Source organism: Pinus tabuliformis, chromosome 3_1 (assembly GCF_031772625.1).
Source record: "Pinus tabuliformis cultivar Carrire ecotype Pingquan chromosome 3_1, CPIR1, whole genome shotgun sequence".
Lineage (NCBI taxonomy): Eukaryota > Viridiplantae > Streptophyta > Pinopsida > Pinales > Pinaceae > Pinus > Pinus tabuliformis.
This window is the reverse complement of record NC_142301.1, coordinates 32,038,662-32,059,248: the sequence shown is the minus strand read 5'-3', so window position 1 is coordinate 32,059,248 and position 20,587 is coordinate 32,038,662. Positions and strand designations below refer to the sequence as shown.

Sequence of the window (20,587 nt, the reverse complement as noted above, 5' to 3'; positions counted from 1 at the left end):
TTGCTCACTTCATCATTATGAGCAACAAATACTAAGGGAAGATTTGAGAAACCAAAGTTGTTAAACTTATACAACCTTGTAGAATCATCAGCAATGCCAGTAGCTAAAATCTGTCTAGGATCTCTTAGGTCCTTAATTAGGTGAAAATTCAACGATTTTACCTTCACCTGAATGAGTTATCTGATATACAGATAGAAGGTTGCAAGATAATTTTGGAACACATAATACATCATTGAATTGACCATTTGCCTTATCATTTTGCTGAAATGATTTTTCATTTTGGGACTAAAATGGCTTAGGACCCTTGTTTGGTTTAGGACCATTCTTTTTAGGAAATGGCTTCTTAGGATTCTTTGAATTTGGTTGCTGTTGGGCGGCTAAGGCTTTCTTAAAAGAGTTTCCAAGATTAAGAAGACCAAAATGTAAGAGCTTTTTTTGTTATCTTATTAAAGAATCACAAAAATCATCAAAGGAAGGGGACTTGTAGTCTTGTGCTTGAGAAATGAAGGCTTCTCTTGTAGAATGAAAGGCGGAAACAAACAGAAAGTAGCTGGTCCCAACTTAGTAAGAATGGAATAGATAAGGTTACCATCTTCTTTCTTAACTTTAACACCTTCCAAGAGAAGTCTAAGGGTCTTAAACTTGGACAAAAAATCTTCAATGGAAGAAAAAGTATTGGAGTTTAATGTAAGCAACTCATTTTCGAGTTGATGGGCTCTAAGTTCATATTTAATTCCAAAAACTTTAGTGATCTGTTTCATTGCTTCATTAGGAGTATCAAATTCTATAATATGGAATCTAAGGTCTAGAAAAATAGACATCCCTATCAATCCACGTGCTTGATCTTGCCTATTTTCCCATTTGGCTGCCTTATCTTCATCTTTCGGTTTGGTTTCTTGGCCTCAGGCTATATTGTAAAGTCCTTTACTTCCAAGTAAACCCACAATGTAAGACCACCATTGGAAGTAATTGGTGTTGTCAAGAATAACTTGGCATGGACTCTCCATTTTAACAAAAACTGAAGCTATATATGCTGAAATTAAGTGTTCCAATGGAGAGATCTCGAAAAATTAGGTTGATTCAAAAAAAAATGGCTCTGAAAACGGCTTCTGAATGAAGAAGTTATGGCTTTTTGAAGAAAAGTTGTTGAAGATGCCGATGAAGTGCACGAATGTGCGGAAATGAATGAAATTGTTATATTCTAAGTTGCACGAAACGGGGAAACGGGTATGAGCTTCCAAAACGGGCACGGATGCGAAACGTGATCCCTCCAAATTTTGGAAACAGGAAAACGTGAATATATATATATTAGAACATTTAAGAATATGTGCAATCATAAAGCATATATGATACATTCTAATTTATTACATTATGATAAAATTGTCAATCGTCAATGCATAGACTATAAGTCTCTAAATTTACATCAAATTTACTCATGAATGATCACATAATGAAAATAGAAATATCCAAAATCAACCACGAGAAATTTCTAATTTCTTGTCTCATGCTTGATTGGAAGTCTCCTCCTACATAGTTGAGCGACCTTAGTATTCCTGATTAAATACAAGTTTCATACCCTAGTATCCTACATGCTCTTGATTATTGGGAGTCTCCCCTGCATAGAGGGCTTGGTTCTCTTGATTAAATACAAGTTCCATACCGTACATGATAAAATCCAATGGAAACATCGCAATCCCCCAATCCTGAAATCCTAAAAAACAGATAAGTCTGCTGGATTTTGAGTGAGATCTAAAATTCTACTCTCCATATGAAATCCAATGAGGGCAAAACCACTCTCAAACATCCTGAGTCATTTCATGGTAATGTTAGAAATTTAAATAAAAAGATGAAAATGAAAAATAAAGGAGAATATCACTTTTACTTTAAGAATTTAACATTACCATTAACTGCATATCAACACTAGGGCCATAGGCTTGAACATTCTACTGCCCCACTCAAAAAACTCCTTGATACATCTAGAAGCATGTCGAGGATATTTGAGTCGCCCAATAAAAAATTAGAAGCGAAAAAAATAAAAAATAAAAAAATACAAGAAAAAGACAAGTTACAAGAGGAAACTCCGACATATAGCCCAGAAATGCATTTCCAGCCGTACTGGCCATGTTTCCTCCTTGAGAAACGAGCCAGTACGGCCAGAAACGCATTTTTGGGCCGTACTGTACGGGTTTCCCCGTTTCCGTTTGCCCATGTTTCCTGCAACTTAGGTTATATTTAAAAAAAAATCCGCCCCCTTTCCAAACTTAATCTAATTAGCTCAACAAAAAGAAAAACTTGAACTCAAGACCTCTATTCTCATAAAGTAGCTTTGGACCAAGTGAGCTAGATTAAAAGGTTAGTAATTTTTGGAAAAGAGGAAGGGGTTTTTTTTAGTCACTGAAGCTTTAGGATGCGTGCTTACTTGAGAAAGCTCTTTTTTTGCTTACAAAACACAAAACCCAAAACCCAACACAGACATACAAAAAAAACAAACCTTATGCTTGAAGTTAGCTTTACCCGGAAACTAAATATTTTCCTCAATGTTTCTGATTTTCCGAGATCACACTAAGGTGCGGCGGAAAAGAGCATACGCATGAGAAAAATCCTTCCTTTCTATTTCTGATTTTCCCAGATCGCACAGAGTCGCGGGACAAAGAGCATACGTAGAAATAAAAGGTATAGATCCAGTAATAAAAAAACAAAGAGTTAAATAAACCGAAATAAACAGAGAGAAAATAACTAAAAACTACAAATAAAAGTTGTATACCTCCAGATCTTAAAAATGACGTAGCTAGGGCTACCGGAAACCTTTTCACGTCAAACGAAAAGGGTTCCTCATTGGAACAGATGCTCCTAACACAATAGAGCAGTCCTCTCGACCCGAAAGTAGTCAGTAACAATAGATCTAGGAAACGACAGTCGGATGCAGTTCTACCGGCTTCAGATTTGGATCACCAACGAATACGACCCTCAAATAGCTCTGATACCATGTAGGAATTTACAGGGTAAGTTCCTCAGACAGAACACCAAAAGACACTGCTTACAAAAAGATCACAGATCAATACACCAGTATTGTTGACATCGTTAAACCCTCAAAGAAGGAAACAGTACACAACCTGAGCCAACACGGCCACTTCAGGCAATTTATTAATAAAAAATGAAAATTTACATAAGCTTCTCTCATGAACGGTTACCCTACAAATGACTCTCCATGCTCTTTAAATAGAGATCATGGACCAATCGGGTGTTAAGCCACGGATCAAGTGTCGAAAATACCGAGGAGAAAATGAACCGTCGGATTATAAGTTACAAAAGTACATAGTAAAGAAACACATTTTACCCAACTCTACACTAGACCAAGTTATACTTAACTATTTCCTATGTGTCAGAACATCCTAACATTATAAACTTCTTATTTACTTCATCATAGAGACATTATGCTTTGGAGGTATCTAAGCACCCCAAGAAGATACATTTTCAACTCCTTGCACCAAGTTTGTTTCTTTGTTCCTTAGGTATCAAAACAGTTGGAACCAAAAATCCTAAGATGCCTCATTGAAGGAATGTGGTCATACCACATTTCATAAGGAGTTATAGAAATTTTTTGTTTTGCCACCCCGGTTTTCAGTTTCTCCTTATTTCTCCCATATAGTTAAATGCCCTTTTCCATAACCATACATTTAACAAGCTGAAAAAAATAAATTTGCTAAAAACACAAATTCTGGAAATTTTACAGAATGCTGGAAATTGCAGAAATAAAAATCAGCAGTAATAAACAGCCATTAAAACACATTTAAACACTGAGATTTTTTGTCAATGTGACCGTGGAAAAACCCCCTACAACTCTTGGGGAAACCCAGTTTGAGAGCTCTTCTTTATTTCTGAAAATTGCCTTTTACAGTGAGAAATTTTCAGCAAAAAATCAGCAAGCAAATTTACAACTTATCTCTTTTCCCATGCTTCATAGCAAACTGGAAATTACAGCAAACAGGACAGCAATAAATGTTGTATGGTCTCCTTGATTTTCGTGCCCACTTTCAGCATTAAATGTTGTTGTATGGCCCTCGTTTTGCGTGCAAAAAAACCAGCAAATTGCTCCTCGATTTTTGTGCAAACCTCTCCTCGAAAATCGTGCCAAAATCTTCCTTTCACTGTGTGTTGAATCAGCTGTACAAATCTGTTCAACTGCTGCCTTGGAATGTGTGCCAAGCTATTGTCTCATTTTCCTCCCTGCTCAGAAATCTCTCTTGCTCTCCTTCTCCCAATCTACTCATGAAAGAATTGAATCGAATGTTATCTTTTCCTCATTTTCCTCCCTTAATATAACTCCAAATGACTTTTGGGTGACCCAAGTGACTTTTGGGTAATCTCTAAATCCAATGGCTGAAATAGATTTAGATCAATGGCTGAGATTAAATGCTCATTTAAATCTCACTTTTTATTTTTTAATTCACCCCACTTTAATAAAGACCCACTTAGTCATTTATTTCCAGAGTCACTTTTCCTTTCTAATTTTTCATTGACTTTATAAAAGTCACTTTAAAATTAGACTTAGTCACTTTTAAATTAGATTTAACTTTATAAAATTATAAAGTCACTTTAGGAGAAAAATTAAATTCTTTTGGACACTTTTCCCTAGGCCAAAGATCAAAGCCTAAGGGAACCACCTATCCTCCGGTACCAAATTTCAACAGGAGTCTTGTATCTTATAGCATGAGATGGACACCTATTCTTTATACAAAGCACATAGAACTGCATCAGCCCAAAATATCAACTTAACATTCTTGAAAAACATCATTGGACATATACCATATTTAAGATTGTCATGTTCATTCTTTCGACTACATTGTTCTATTGGAGATTATAATGCACGGTTGTTGGATGTTCGATCCCATTCTGGCGAAGATAGTTTTCAAATTCATTTGAAGTATATTCTTTTCCATTATCAATACGACTAGAGCCAATATGAGATTGTGTATCATTTTCTATCCATGCATGAAAATTTTTAAAAGTTTTAAAAGCCTCAAATTTGTTCTTCAATAGATGTACCCAACACATTCTAGTGTAGTCATCAATAAATGTCATCATGTATTTATTACCATTTGCAAAAGGAACAAGCATTGGGCCACACAAATCAAAATGAATGAGTTCAAGCTTTCTATGTGCTCTGGAATGAGAATCATGAAATGATTGTTTGTTGTGCTTTCCTAAGATACAAGCATCACATTGCTTAAGTTTGCTAGGAATTATTAGCAAACCAACTAAAACCATTTTTCTTCAACAAACGAAGGTTGTCTAGGAATTGTTGGCAAACTAGTTACACCATTTTTCTTCAACAAACAAAGGTTGTCATATTTCAAATGTCCAAATCCAGCATGCCATAAAAGACTTGATGGAAGTGTACCTTCGTCATAGTGAAAAGTTATGTGCACAAACAAAGGTTTCTTGCGTTTTAGAAGTCTTTCTTCATCTACCCCAGTCATGACAAGTGAATTGTCTGATGCTATTTTGACCTTAACCTTGCCATCAAATATGTGAATGGGGTGTCCTTGTTGGCAGCTGTGGATGAAAGACAGCAAGTTTATTCTCAACTTCGGGCGATAGAGTACATCATGTAGAAGAAAGTCTGGAAGACCAGGGAGATTGAACTTGATGGTGCCAAGCCTTGAGGGCTTGAGTTTTAACTTATCTACAAAGTAGATTGCTTCATCAACATTATTAGTGAATTCTTCAAAGAAATCTCTTCTAAAATTCATGTGGCAAGTTGCAACTGAATCAAGCAACCAAGTATCTTTCCATGAAACAAGTGTAGCGTTAAATAAGTCTTCAATTACTCCAATGTTACAAAGTGCCACAACATAATGAGCAGATTCATGTGCTTTACCTTTCCCTTTATCCGATGTTTTCCCTTTCTCTTCTTCCCTTTCCTGTCTAATCATGCCTCGTGAGAGCTTACATGTAGAAGCATCATGTCCATTTCTATTACACTATATGCAATGAAGATAAGGTCTTTCTCCTTAAAACTGTCTGCCCCCCTACCTCTAAAATTCTTCCTTCCTCATCCTCTTCAGCCACCTCTTCCTCTAGAAGAATCTTGTCCTGATTCTTCTCTTTTTACGCAAGGCATACAACTTCAAGAGACTGAGCGGTTGTCTTATTCTTCCCAAAAGCCTTCTTTCACCAAACTTGTCCACGAGAGAGCCAAAAGAAATCTCTGAAAGTTTGCCACTAGCTTGTAATGACTCAAGATAATGGGAATAAGTGGGATACAATGCCTTGACAAAAGCAGTGAGAGGAACATCCATTTTGACACCAGTCGCTTCTATATCATGCATATACACACACACACACACACTAAGAAACCGGATTCATCCCCTAGACTCGACGTGTCGCGAATCCGGCGAATCGAACACAATTCGGGTTTATTCATGTCCGAAAATCGGGACACGTCATGTTTGATCAGGTCACGGTTGAATCTAGATCATGTCCCTATCGAGACACAATGTGTCCCAATTTTTGGACACGAATTTGAAAAACAATGACCCACGTGGTGTTATAAAGCGACTTTTCTCCCTTGTTTTTTCACATTCACTTGTTTACTTTGTTGTGAGTTTGTTATGGGTGTTTGGGAGCAAGGAGCAAACAGTGTGGGATCGTTTTCAAGGAGATTCAAGCAATAGGTAAGTGCATTTTCTCTCTATTTTTTGCATTTTTATTACAGCAATTTGCATATGCATTTCATTTACAAATTTGTGCATTTTTGGTTTATTTTTTTACAACATTCATGGCTCAATCAAGGGCAACAGGAAAGGGGCAAAGAGAGGGAAAGAATGTCCTCATTGGAGATGCCCCTCCTCTCCCAATTTCATCAGAGTCTACTACAAGTATTCCCTCTATGCAAGTAACATTGAGGGAAGACTTCCTCCTCAATGTAACATTGACAAATATCCCTTGTGGAAATATGTCACAAGAAAGCAAGGGCCACGAAGCAAGGTGAAGGGAGGAGGCAATGTGAATTGGAAATGCAGCTATTGCCACAATACTTTCAAGAGCACATATTTCTGTGTGAAAAGTCATTTGTTGGCTTTACCAAGTTGTGGAATTGGAGCTTGTACAAATGTGTCTTTACCAAAAGGGAAAGAAATGCTAAGGGAGTCCAATGTTGGTATGGCAAATATGGCTGCAAAATCAAAAAAAAACCAAGAATGATGACCCCCTTCCATTCTTGAGGAAAAGCAACAACAAATTCCCATTTCAAATTTCTAGTGGGGGACAAGTTGCAAAAGGAAAGGCAATTCCACTTGGTCCAATGGACAAGATTTTTCACAAGGAGAAACAAGAAGAGCTTGATTTCCCCATTACCTTTTTCTATCGAAACTTCATATCCTTTAATGTTGCACACTCACCTCTATTTATTGAGATGTGTCGAACTCTAACTCAAGGAGCTCCATCAGGGTATGTGTCTCTTGGGTCAGAGAAGCTTAGAACCACATTGTTGACAAAGGCAAAAAAGAGGTGGAAAAAATACTTGAGCCTATTAAAGCAGCATGCCCAACATCTAGGGTTAGCATTGTTTCTGATAAGATGGACAGATCCAGCATGGCACCCACTCATCAACTTCATGGTGTCTTCCTTGAATGGTTCAGTTTTCTTGAAAGCAGTGGATGCACTTCGACAATACAACAATGCTCAATATATGGGTGAGTTGTTTATTAAATTTATTGAAGATGTAGGTGTTGATTCTTGTGTGCAAATCATTACAGATAATGCACCGGTTTGCAAAACTATTGGCATGATTGTGGAAGCTAAATATCCACAAGTGATTTGGCCACCTTCATTGTCCATTCATTGAGCTTAGCACTGAAATCTATTGCTTCTGATGTGCTTTGGATTGTTAACATTATTCACGATGCACGACATATCTGTAACTTTGTACAAAATCATACAAATGCCCTTGCTGTCTACAAGGAATACAACATACAGTTTACCTCTTCATTCATCATGTTGAAGAGGTTGAGGGAGGTTACGACCGCTCTTAGTGCCATGGTTATTTCAAAGTTTTAGTCTTTTTGGAGAAAGACAGATCAAGTAGCCTCTAAAAGAGTGAAGGACACTGCGTTAGATGATGCTTGGTGGGAGAGGGTAGATCTACTTATTCAAATCATGGACCCTATAATTTCTTTGCTTCGATTTGCGGATACAGACCAACCCATCCTAGGAGAGGTTTATGAGGGATGGGATTCCATGATTGAGTCTGTGAGGAGCATTATTTTACAGAGTGAGTGACTCGAGTATGGGACATCGTGAAAGGCCTTTTTCACCACTATACAGGATATTCTTGGCAGCATATGGGACAAGAATTGCACACCTTCACATTGTTTGGCTCACTCATTGAACCCAAAATACTACAGCCATGAGTGGCTGAATGGTGGACCTTCCCAAAGATTTCCTCCTCACATGGATGGTGAAATCTCACAGGGGAGGAAATATGCATTCAGGCAGGTTTTTCAAGATAGAGTATCCCCTAATGAGGTGGAGGATGCCTTTGTAAAGTTTTCCACTGGCACTGGTCGATTTGCAAGATATAATCTGATTAGAGACAGGGGGCTAAGAAGCCCTATTCTTGGTGGGAAATCATGGGGCAACAAGCCCTCTTCTACATTAGTTAGCCATGAGGCTCCTCTCTCAGGTGACTTCATCCTCTTGTTGCGAGAGGAATTGGAGCACATATGGGAATTTGTATAATGTCAAGAAGAGCAGGCTTGAGTAGTCCAGAGCAAAGACAATGGTGTATGTGCACACCAACCTTCGTCTTATTTAGAGGCAGAGGGATGTGTGGTTGAAGGGAAAGACAAAGATGTGGGATGTCTTTCCTGATGATATGGGTTTGAACAATAGTGTTAGAGCCTGTCAAAATTGATGATGGTGATATTGTAAAGCAGTCATCCTCCACAGCAATAGATGCGGAGATGACTTTGGATACAGGGGAGGAGGATGTAGTAGAGGACAGTAGTGGTGACCATGATGATAAGGACAATGATGTTGATTTTGATGATGACTATGAGGACTGATGACGCATGAGTCATGAGCTACCCACTGCCTTGAGGCTTGTATACTTGTAGTTGCTTTGTATTTGCTATTTCTATTTGTCATTGGCATTGCACTACCTATGTAACACCTTTTGATTTTGATGACTTAATGAGAAAACTACAATATCTTTATCTTATTATCTTGTCTTTCTCCTATTAGATCATTGATGAATTGAATATGCATTATGATTTATCATTTATGTCACAATTGTATTTGTATGCATAATGTTACTTTGTAAAACTTACATCTTGATGAAGATCTATGTTTGAAATCAATGAATTTGTATCATGAATGAGAATTTGTGTAAGAAACATCTAATTTTTAATATATATATATAACGTTTCCAATGGGGTCAACGTGTCTATATCTGACACTCGAATCCTCGTATCCGTCGAATCCTAAATCCCTGTGTTAGGTGACTTAGTGTATATAGATATAGATATATAGATATATATATAAGCCCCTTTAAAAATATTCGTCTCATAATCAATGGAATACAGACTTTTCAAAATTCATCAACTACCAAAAAAACTTCAATACACCAGTCAATGCAAAACGCATACCAATATATGTATAAAACCAACACAACCTTCAAACCACCACTCAACACCACGGCACCAGCTCATAAACAAGACAAGTCATGGAGGGGTCATTGTCATTGTCATACAACCACTCACAGTACGCAATAACCAACACTATGTAGCAACTTCAACAATAATAATCGCAGGTAAATGCAAGGACGTGTAAACACAAGTTTACTTACAAGGACGTGTAAACACAAGTTTACTTACAATACAACCATGGCCTTTGAAACCAAAACTAAACAATGAATTGTTGTCTACAACCTTGTCATGGCATGCACGGTGTATCAACTGAAGGCGGGCCTCGTTAGCAGAAGATTTCAACCAACACACAGCATTCACCATTCAAATGCATGCACCAAATGCCTCAGGTCGCGACCATAATTAACGCAGAGGAGCAAGAATATTCAACGCATAGCCAAGAATTAAACAATGAACAACATAATTACTCCATGGACCAGTGCAGAAAATGAACAAAAAAATTGAATGCAGATGGACAAAGGATAATGGCAAAAAAATAAGAGTTACAAGACAGAAGGAAACTAAAAATGGGGTTGGCTCTGATACCATGTCAGGCCATGTGAGTAACTCCACGAATGAATTGTGTTTTGCATTAATTGAAAACATGGATATATACAAGGAGGGGGAGACGATTGGGATTCATCTTCCAATTTCCTTTATTTTTCTATTTACATGAATTTTCCAAATCCCAAAGATTAGTTGTCAACATCATGATATGAAAACTTATCTAGATGTATGAGATTTTTGCTTTTTTGGGTTGTATTTAGAGAGAGGATAAGGGTGTTTAATGGATATGTATATTTTTACAAAATTACAAGATCTATTCATCATGAATAATGATGTTGACAATTTCTTTAAATATATCAATATTTTAGTTTGAAAGATTTTGCCTTCCCTTCTCCCACATTTGTTAATTTAAATATTAGGAGGTATTCCCCATGTCTATCCATCTATTTGGCAAGTTTTACAAAATTAAATATTTCATAGAGTTATACCTTCTTTTACTGATCCCTAATATTTGAGCCCCCTTCCACTTCCCCTACTGCCCATAGCCCCTTTTAGCTCCATCAGGACAAATACAACACTGGGCTTATACACTCTACTTGCCCACTTACATGGTCCAATCCCCACTCTGTGGGTGCATTGTTTATGTAACCATTATTTAATTTTTTTAGATTATAAAGATTTTGAAAAAAAAATTAACTTTAATTGCAAATTTACAAAAGTTCTATGTAAATATGGGTTTTTCCTAATATCATAAAAATTTAGGACAATATTTTTATTTTTGCATTTTTTTATTTGAGAGTTTACTTAATTTGTATTTGTCAACCTAAGTACTATTATTTTTTTAGCTTTTCATCCTTCAAACGTTGGCTGATTGCATGCCCTTCAAATTTGATCATTGGTACCTCCCATACAACATGAATTAGACAGGAGATTGAGTTGTTTGAGCATGATGTGAACTTGTGTCTATGCACCTGCCTTTTGAAGCCAAGCTTACATGTGTTAAAGCAAACAACTCATACATGAAGCGTATTGATTGTACTGAGTTGGCCAATTTATGTACTTTAGACGATGGATATTTCCAATGATTTATGAAGGATATACAACCGCTTTTATGAGTCATATGATGGCATACATGATGGAGTAGTTTTATATCTTATATCATTAAGATGTATGATGGAGCCATCTCTCTATCTTCATCAACATAGTGGAATATAGTGGAAATCATGGACCTATTCACATTGTTGCAATGGATCTTGGAACATGGAGCACCTATCAAAGAAGTCAACTGACCACATTAAGGAGGTTGTTATTATTAGTTAATTTTGAAAATGTGCCTAACTAACTACATTATTTTATAATTGTTGAAATTGTCTCATGGAGTGATAGATGAGAAAATATATTTTTTTATTGTAAGAGTTTGCTATCTCCCTCATTTACAATGATTGGATTCAGGATCACTCCCTCCCTTGATTTGTTTCAACATATTTGATGTGTTTAGAAGATCTTTACAACGCTCTTCATCAACATAGTGGAATCTAGTGGAAATCATGGACCTCTTCACATTGTTGCAATGGATCTTGGAACATGGAGCAGCTATCAAAGAAGTCAACTGACCACATTAAGGAGGTTATTATTGGCTATTTTTGAAAATGTGCCTAAGTAACTACATAAGTTTTTTATTTTTTAAATTGTCTCATGGAGTGAGTTAGATGAGAAAATATAATTTTTTATTGTAAGATTTTGATCTCTCCCTCATTTCCAATGATTGGATTCAGGAGTACTCTCTCTCTTGATTTGTTTCAACATCTTTGATGGGTTTAGATGATCTTCACAATTATCTTGCGGGTGAGGAAATTTTTTAATTGTTTTTATTTTATTGCTAAAATATAGACGTGTTCTTTGCTAAACATAGTTATAAAAGAACAGAATAAAGATAAAATCAATGCATACGTCTGCTATCACAAAGAAAACGTAGTTTCAACAAATCAACCCCTATGCTAAAATTACTGGTAACCAGAAAACAATATGTAAACAATAAGTACTGACCTCTGCAAATACAGAAACAATTTTAGGTAGATATAGATTGTTAGGACCCAGAAGCTCTGCATCAGACCTGAAAGAAAAAAGGCATCTTAACATTGCAATCTGCGAAAGTTTGGGATGTTAAGCAAGTTATAATTAATCATATGAGAACTAGTGAACTTTGGAAAATTAAGAAGTTCAACCTACTGAGTAGTAATCTGAATGATTTTACCTACCTCTCGACCATTGAACACAACAGTTCATGGACAATTTTAGCTTCAATTAAATCACCTTTTATAGGCAAGCAACTTAGCCAGGCTGGAACCACCTGCATTTGCATAAAATTGCCATTAACTGAGAATCATTTTAAATAACATAGCATTTCAAGAATGAAAAGAAAAATACCAGTTGAATCACGAAAATTACAACTAGAATAAAATCACCCATAACTGAGACTCATCTTGAATATAGATAGCATCTGAAGAATAAAAGGAAATTTAAATACCAGGGTCAAAATCAAGAAAAAAAACTACTAGCATATCACCCATCGAAGTGCAGCATGATCTCTTAAACATTTTGTTACAAATGCAACATTTCATCCAAAGAAGAATAGAAAAACAAGTGATGCATCTCAATTCATTGGCCAACGTAACTAACAAAATTTCAAAGATATATATAGAGAGAGAGAATGAAGTTATTATAATATCAACAATAGATGAATGGAACTCAAAAGTACATCATGTGAATCTTTATTATCTAAGCAGGTAGCTTTATCTCTTTTGTAATTTCTAGCAGAAACAGATTAAAAAAACACACTAACACAAAAGTATAAAAAACAAAACAAGGATCCAGGCCCAACAATAGCTAACAAAACTTACATGTGGTGCGTCTATGCTATCGCGATGAAATTGGCAGATTTTTCCTAATGCAGAAATTGCATTATCAGTTGCCATAACATTATCAGATTCCCGTGCATTTGGTTGACTTATGACAAAATTCAGCCTCGAAAGTGCCTCTGCAAACAGCACATAGTGCCAATGATCCACATGTATGACACATTTGCATTTTCAAAGTGGAGGAATCAATTGCTTTTAGTTGAGAAATTGATAAAAGACATCTATAACTCAAGAAAAACTATTATCTACAATTACCCACCAACAAGAGTTTTGAATTTAGATCCACCAAATTCGGCACATACACCAATACCATAAACTGCAGCCTGACATTGAAACAAATTTTTGGTAAATTAGCATACTGAAAAGAAATATTAAACCAAAAAAGATCACAATGGAAAACAAATAACTGATCCAATATTATACCTGCCGCACATCTGCATTAGAATCATTGCAGGCCTCCAGTAAGAAAGGTAGAAATGTGTCATAATATCTATAACAAACAACTAAAATTGTTAATGACTGGTAAAAAGATCAAAGATCCATATACATAATCTGATTTCCTGTTTCTATGACAGCTTCTGAATATCTTCTTACTTTACAGCAGCTGCTTGACATTGTTCAGCTACATCATCAAAAATGCATATTGCAATTCGTCTCTCTTCTGCCGTTTTATCTTTTCCCTGAAATAGAATTGACAAGGCCAATCAAACAAAACGAGCACTTCAAATCTATCCAATTTCAGTTATACATAAATAATAAAAATGCATTTAAAATGCAAAAAAAATGTAAGAGAGGAATTGATGTAAAAGCCTCTAGCATCAAATGAAGATTTATTTACCGTACATTTTCATAAATTCAAATTGCAAAAGTTCAATAGTATATTGCCACTATAAACATTTTCTTAGTGCACGCACTACCAGCAGTCAGAAAAGATCGTGGACAGCTTTAAAATGAGACGAGTTATAAACAGTTACATGCATATTCAAAAGGTACAGTAGTTAGTGTAAGGCAACTTACCAACATAGGTGTTATGTAAGATGACAGCTCATCAAAGAATGGTAAGAAAGAGGACTTAAATGTCTTAATGAGAGTTCCTATGCATTCACCAACCTATGACAGCAGAAGTATACATATACTTAGCATGAAGTGAGATGCCCAAACATATAGATTTTATCTTTACTTTAGTTCCTATGACAAACATTCTCATTTATGGGAGTTTAATCACTACTATTGCATATTCCAATGTCTGAAACTGGAGTCAAATGCATATTATGTACTGAAAATGCCTGACTTGATCAAAAACTTCTTCTTCCTGTTCATTTTCCTCTTGAAGTATTTCCCCTTCCTCTGCATCAAAATCTTCTGCTGTAGTCCTTTCCGTCCGCTCCCTCTTTCTAGTTGCACTTGCTGTGATAACTTGTTTAAGTTCATCCACTATTGACTTAACTTGGCTTTGATCAAGCAAGACACCTGATATCTGCATAAAAGAACCACCACATTCTTAAAAATACTAGCTCATAGCATCAAAAATATGCAAGGAAACTGGGCACTTAAAATACTATGAAGCCTACTGCATACTGACACAGTTTTATTTATATTCATTTTTAAGAGATGAAAGCACAAAAAAACTAATAATTAACTCAGGCATTTAGCTAAGTAATGAATCTACCATAAACTGAAATTTTTGGTCCATACAACAATAGCCTCTCACACAATCCAAAGTTACAATGGGAAAAATGGCATGCAATGGTTCTGCATACATATGAAGAAACTAATCCAAAGTTTTCATATAACTAGGAGTAGGGATTCAGTGTAAACATAGATTTATTTTTTGTTAAATGCTAAATATATTTTAAAAATGGTTGTAGCATTCTTTACAATTACACAAACCTCACCTGTATGCATTCATTCAATGCATCCAACATGCTTGAACATATTTCAGTTTCAGGTTCCTGGAAATATCATAGGATGGAACAAAAGCCAATCAGGAAAGTGGAAAAACATAAATGCTAAATGCAATAACTAAAGCAACAACTTAAATAGCTGGGAATGCACGAATGACCTTATGCAAGGCTTCAACCAATGCAGGTATGATATAATCAGACAACTGCTTGACATAGTTTTGATCCCGCCCATGAGCCATTCCCTTCTCAACAGCCAATTTGGCAGATTGCAAAAGCTCCGGCATTGCTAAACATAAACAAGATAAGTCTAATGTAAAGAACCAAAAATTAAAAGGAAAGAAGAAAAAATAAACTACACCATCATCTTAACTAAAGAAACAGAAATATCAATTGGTACCTGAAACAGCAGCCTTCCGAACTTCTTCATGGAAGTAAAATTTCAGAAGAGGAACTAGTGTAGGTGCAACCTGTATTCATCATCTTGTATTATGGCTATTATAAGCACATGCTTCTACTAACAAAGTTCTTGACCTATCACTAGACACAACTACCAAAAAGCATAAATTCAAAGAGTAGCACCATAACTGACCTGATCAATCCATGGATAGAAGCCCTCCTTTAACTCATCAGCATAGCAGCATAGCATGTTGCAAGCTGTAGCCTTCTCCTCCAAAACGCTTGTCTTGATACCAATCTTTTTATCCCCGAGTGTAATTGTCTCCACACTAATTAATCAAGAAAAGGGAACATATTAATGTACTTTTATATATCCTCTTCTTATATTGAAGGTTCATATGAGAACATTGCAGGATATGAAAATTTTCTGCTTTGCACCAAGGTAAAAGCATTAAATATTTGGATTGAAGTGCAATATTATAAATTTGGCCATAATAAAACCTAGCTACTCAAGCATCCAATTTGTACTGAGAAAGGAACATGTTGGACTGAGTTAACTACACAAGAAAAAAGAGTATTACTGTATTTCCACATCCTCTACTTCTCTTAAGGTTCATATGAGAACATTTGCAGGCCATGAAAGATCTCCTCTTTGGATTAAAGTGAAAGCACTAGATATTTGGATTGAAGTGCATTGCTATAATGTTACCCATAAAAACACAAGCAGCCAACTTGAACTGAAAAAGGAATATGTTAGACTGAGCTAACCACAGAATCAAAGTTTGATGAAGATATCATACATATGCATTTAAGTACACAGCCCTACATTGAACCACATCAATGCATAGGAACATAATCAATGTACTTGTTACAGAAGAACAGTACAATGGTCCGAGTTAAAAAATAAAGATGAAGATAATCGAACAAATAGTAGTTCCATATATCCAGTGAACATCTATAGAGCATCATAGTAATTAGGATCGTGCAAACATTTGAACTGCATTAACATAGAATTAACAAAAGGTGACACAAGATTGCTGGTAATAACAAAGGAGACAGACTTATTTAATTTTTTCATCTTATGATAGATTCATAAGAGCATGTGGCTAGCCAAACAGTTATAATGTTCCATAACTAGCATGACCTTCAATAGCAGCTCTAATATGCAGGAGAAGGGCTAACGAGCAGCAGTTATGTCTTTCTAATAAAGGAAGTAAATAAGGATAGCCACAAAACATGACACTCTCACCTTTCATCATCTGAATCATCAATGTCATTATCTGAGTCTGCAGAAGTGATTGTCACATCTGGTTTCAACTGGGCAGATTGAAGAAGTGGAGGCATCACGACATTCATGTAAGGAAGGAAATCTAGTCCCAAACACTTGCAAAGTCTTGCCCATGCCTGCTCAACAGCATCAATTCCATTTGCAAAGAAAACATCAGACAAAAACAATTAAAAAGAAGCCACTTGTTTGCTAGGAATCCAAAATAAAATTGAGACAACAGAAATTAGTCTTCAGGATGGACAACGGAAAACAATGTTGAGCCATATAGCGATAAATACACTATAATGAAGAAATATTCCACATTGCGCAACCCACAAGCAAAACAATTACTCAAAAGAGATATAATTTTATTAATGTCCACAAATAACCAAATGGCCGATAAATGGGAGTAGAGATTAAAATAAGTGGCCACTAAATAATGAGAATGTACAGAACAGTTCTAGAGCTAAAATGTTAGAACTCCTAGACTTAAAATGTTAGAAAAAATCATGAGATTACATGTTTGGAAATGTTAGGGAAAAAAGAAAAAGACAAAGTTGGTCGAATTAATCATATAAGGGTTTCAATTCTTTGTTACCAGATCTACAGGGGCTTGAGGCTCGATCATCAGATCCGTGTTTGGGATCCAGATACAAATAACTATCCACCCAGATCCACATAGGATCCACCACATGAACAGATCCTTCAAGCTAGGAAACAAATCCCATGCCACCAAAATGAATCTTGTGCCAGCTAGCATTCACACACCAGATCCCGAACAAATTACATTAGATTACTTATTAATTATTATTAATCTGTAGCTTGTATAGCTGTGCAGGTAAGTTATTAATTACCTGTAGCCTGTAGCCTCTATAGGATATGATAAATGCTGGTAGGAAAAGCCTAGGGCATTAAAATTTAAGTTTCAGTTTCTGATGATGCTAGCAACAAAGGCATGAGGCATTATATAGGCAATAATATATACCATATACATAGTTTTCAGTATTCTTTGTGCACATAGGATGACTGTGCCATTAAAAATTTAATTAGATAGTCCCATCCAACTATAGGTGAAGGTTCCTCTTAGAACAGTATCATACGTAGACTAACGCATGTTGTCAGCAAACATGCAGAATTCATTTACCATCATACCTAGATGTGAACCTTTAGACTTTGGGCAGATTTCAAGGAAGATGACCGATTGATCATTGGGTAGAGTATTCAGATGATGAGGATGACATACACCCATTTCAAGATATGTGGTTAAACCTATTATAAATTATCATATCAATCATAGTTTTAAAAAACCAGCCAGGTTGAACCAGAAATTCGCCAAACTGTCTGGGTCAGACACTCACTCAAGCTTTCTAACCAGAGCAATAAACCCGATTTATGGCCAGTTAGGACGGATTAGGTGCCAAACCAACTGGTTTGGTACCTAGCAGGCCGGAACTGTAGAAAAACGGGCACCATGGAATTAGCATGCATTGGTTCTGCAATTCTAAAGCAAAAGACTTCTTGTTGGTGAGAGGGATAGCAAATCTAAATTGTCCATTCCCAAGGTGCTCCTTGATGCTTCGTAAATGCTACCTAATGGTAATGTTAAATTCTCAATGTAAAAGGATGAAAATTTTTCATTTTCATCATTTTATTTAAATTTTTAACATTACCATGAAATGACTCAGGATGTTTGAGAGTGGTTCCAACCTCATCAAACTTCATATGGAGAAAATAGAATTTCATATTCCATTCAAAATTCAGGAGACTTAACAGTTTTCAGGATTTCAAGATCAATGGGATTGTGGCATTTCATTAGATTATATCACATATGAGGGTATGTGGTTGGCATTTAATCAAGCGCACCAAGCCCTATATGTACCCCAGTGTTGGTGTCGATTGTTGAACTCGTTTGTCATGGCCTTGGGAAAAATTTTACTATAGGGAAACTGTATGAGTTATTATCAAGCAATCAAGTTAATGCAGAAGCCTGAGTTTGATGAGTGATCATATTGATCAGTGATTTGTAATAGGCTAGTGGCCTAGTAGCTTGAGTTGTAGCATTGCTTTTGGACTCTAGAGGCCATTTAGAGGCCTCATTGCTTATATATTCTGTTGATGATATGTAGTGCACTCAATGTCATTTTGATATATATACCCTCACATGGTATATATATGAGCAGACTTTGCATATTTTGTCTGTAATGGTTTGGAATCATGGTTTGTAATCTTACAAATATTTTTTTCATTAAAAATTAATTATTTTATGTATTTTTTCCAATTCCAGTTTATTGAATCCGGTTAAATCCGGTTCCAATTCGAATTACAGTTAGATAGGCAGTTGGTTCGAAGCCTAGCTGCAGTTTTCAAACTATGATATCAATATAGTTATTATTGGTGAGCCATCCAAGTTTTATTTACAATTATCATTTGTGTATGAAGCATGATGCATCGTGATTTCAGACTTCATATTATAAATTATCCAATGTTTTATTTACAATTATCATTTGTGTATCAAGCATGATGCATCATGATTTCAGACTTCATATTATAAATTATCCAATGATTTCAATTGTAATGATGTGCTTCATGAATGGTTTTGATTCTTAACTTTGAATATGTTTTCTAAAATTTTAAAAATTGTACATGGCATTTCCCCACCACATCAGGATCCAAAGTCGTCTCTAAATCTGGAATAATTTCCTGGTAACTTCAAAAAATATGTAGATAATGAGGATGTAGATCATTTCACGATATGTAGTTAAAGCTACTCTACATTATCACATCAATAGAGTGATCAATGATGAAAAAATCAATTTTGTATTTACAATTATCATTTTTGTGGGAGACATGATGCATCATTATTTCAGTCTTTGGATTTATAAATTATCTAGTGATTTCAATTAAAATGTTGTTATTGATGAATACTTTGAATAAGTTTTCTAAAAATTTTAAAATATTACTACATTTCTTGTACATGGCAATTCTTTGTTGTCAATAGCATTTCCCCGTCTTATCTAGACCCATATTTATATCTGTATCCATAACCCATTTCCTGGTATCTTAGTTTCAATGCCTTCTACACATGTATATATTTGACACAAAGGTCCAAAAACTGGAACTGTCAATGAGGCTTGGTTAAGATGGTAAATGAGAATGTTTTAATATCTCCTCTACGAAAGTTCAAATCCCCAAAGACACATTTTAACCATTGTGGACTATATATATCACCCTCACAAGGATGTTGCTTTAAGAAGTTGGAGCAGGCACAAGTCCTGAGCAACCTTTACAAGATATATTCCATGGCCTTTAATTTTTGGATCTGGACTCGTATCTGTATCCAATACCATAAGAGCAATATTAGGAAAAGAAATTAAAAACCAGCATATCTATGGTTTCAAGGGTTGAATGGAACAAATCAGAGATTTGTTCCTACAACATTAAGACTAGCTATCCCATCAATTGTTGATCACATAAACCTAGCTCCCAAAGACAAACATAGTTAGAGAGACAAAAATCTGGAAAGTCTAAAAAATTGGGAAAAGATCAGCTTTTTGGCAAATTCTTCTATTCAAATGAATCATTTGAGTCTGCCAGTCCTGACCCTTTCATTGTTGTCAGGCAATGCAACTAATTCTGAAAATGACTGCATTTGACTTTCCTTTAACCAAATAGTTACATACAGTTATATTGACCCTCGACAAACTCTCAAAGAAGTTTAGAAGACATTAAATATGAAAAATTCATTTGCCCAAATAATTAGCTAATTAACTTACACTTTGTTAGCATATATAAATGAAATGATTTGTCTCATACTCAGGAGAAGATCCAGGTCCAAACCAGCCAGTCCATGCTGAACTGATCATGCCATAAAAACATAGTAACACGGGTACCGCTCCGAGGCATTGG

General features: G+C 35.7%; 1 protein-coding gene across 1 annotated transcript in view; it reads right to left on the bottom strand.

Annotated features, from left to right (window-relative positions):
• The window catches only part of LOC149185618 (uncharacterized), a gene marked incomplete at its 5' end in the record, with an annotated part of 28,016 nt that extends 11,153 nt beyond the window's left edge, over positions 1–16,863 (bottom strand). The window contains 13 exons of the mRNA XM_089409098.1: positions 12,243–12,309; positions 12,455–12,546; positions 13,097–13,234; positions 13,372–13,437; positions 13,538–13,604; positions 13,709–13,794; positions 14,132–14,224; positions 14,406–14,591; positions 15,010–15,066; positions 15,177–15,304; positions 15,416–15,485; positions 15,608–15,743; positions 16,664–16,863. Of these exons, the coding sequence (XP_089265224.1) occupies positions 12,243–12,309; positions 12,455–12,546; positions 13,097–13,234; positions 13,372–13,437; positions 13,538–13,604; positions 13,709–13,794; positions 14,132–14,224; positions 14,406–14,591; positions 15,010–15,066; positions 15,177–15,304; positions 15,416–15,485; positions 15,608–15,743; positions 16,664–16,863 (1,386 nt within the window). The remainder of the gene's footprint in view (positions 1–12,242; positions 12,310–12,454; positions 12,547–13,096; positions 13,235–13,371; positions 13,438–13,537; positions 13,605–13,708; positions 13,795–14,131; positions 14,225–14,405; positions 14,592–15,009; positions 15,067–15,176; positions 15,305–15,415; positions 15,486–15,607; positions 15,744–16,663) is intronic.
• Positions 16,864–20,587: the final 3,724 nt, after the last annotated feature.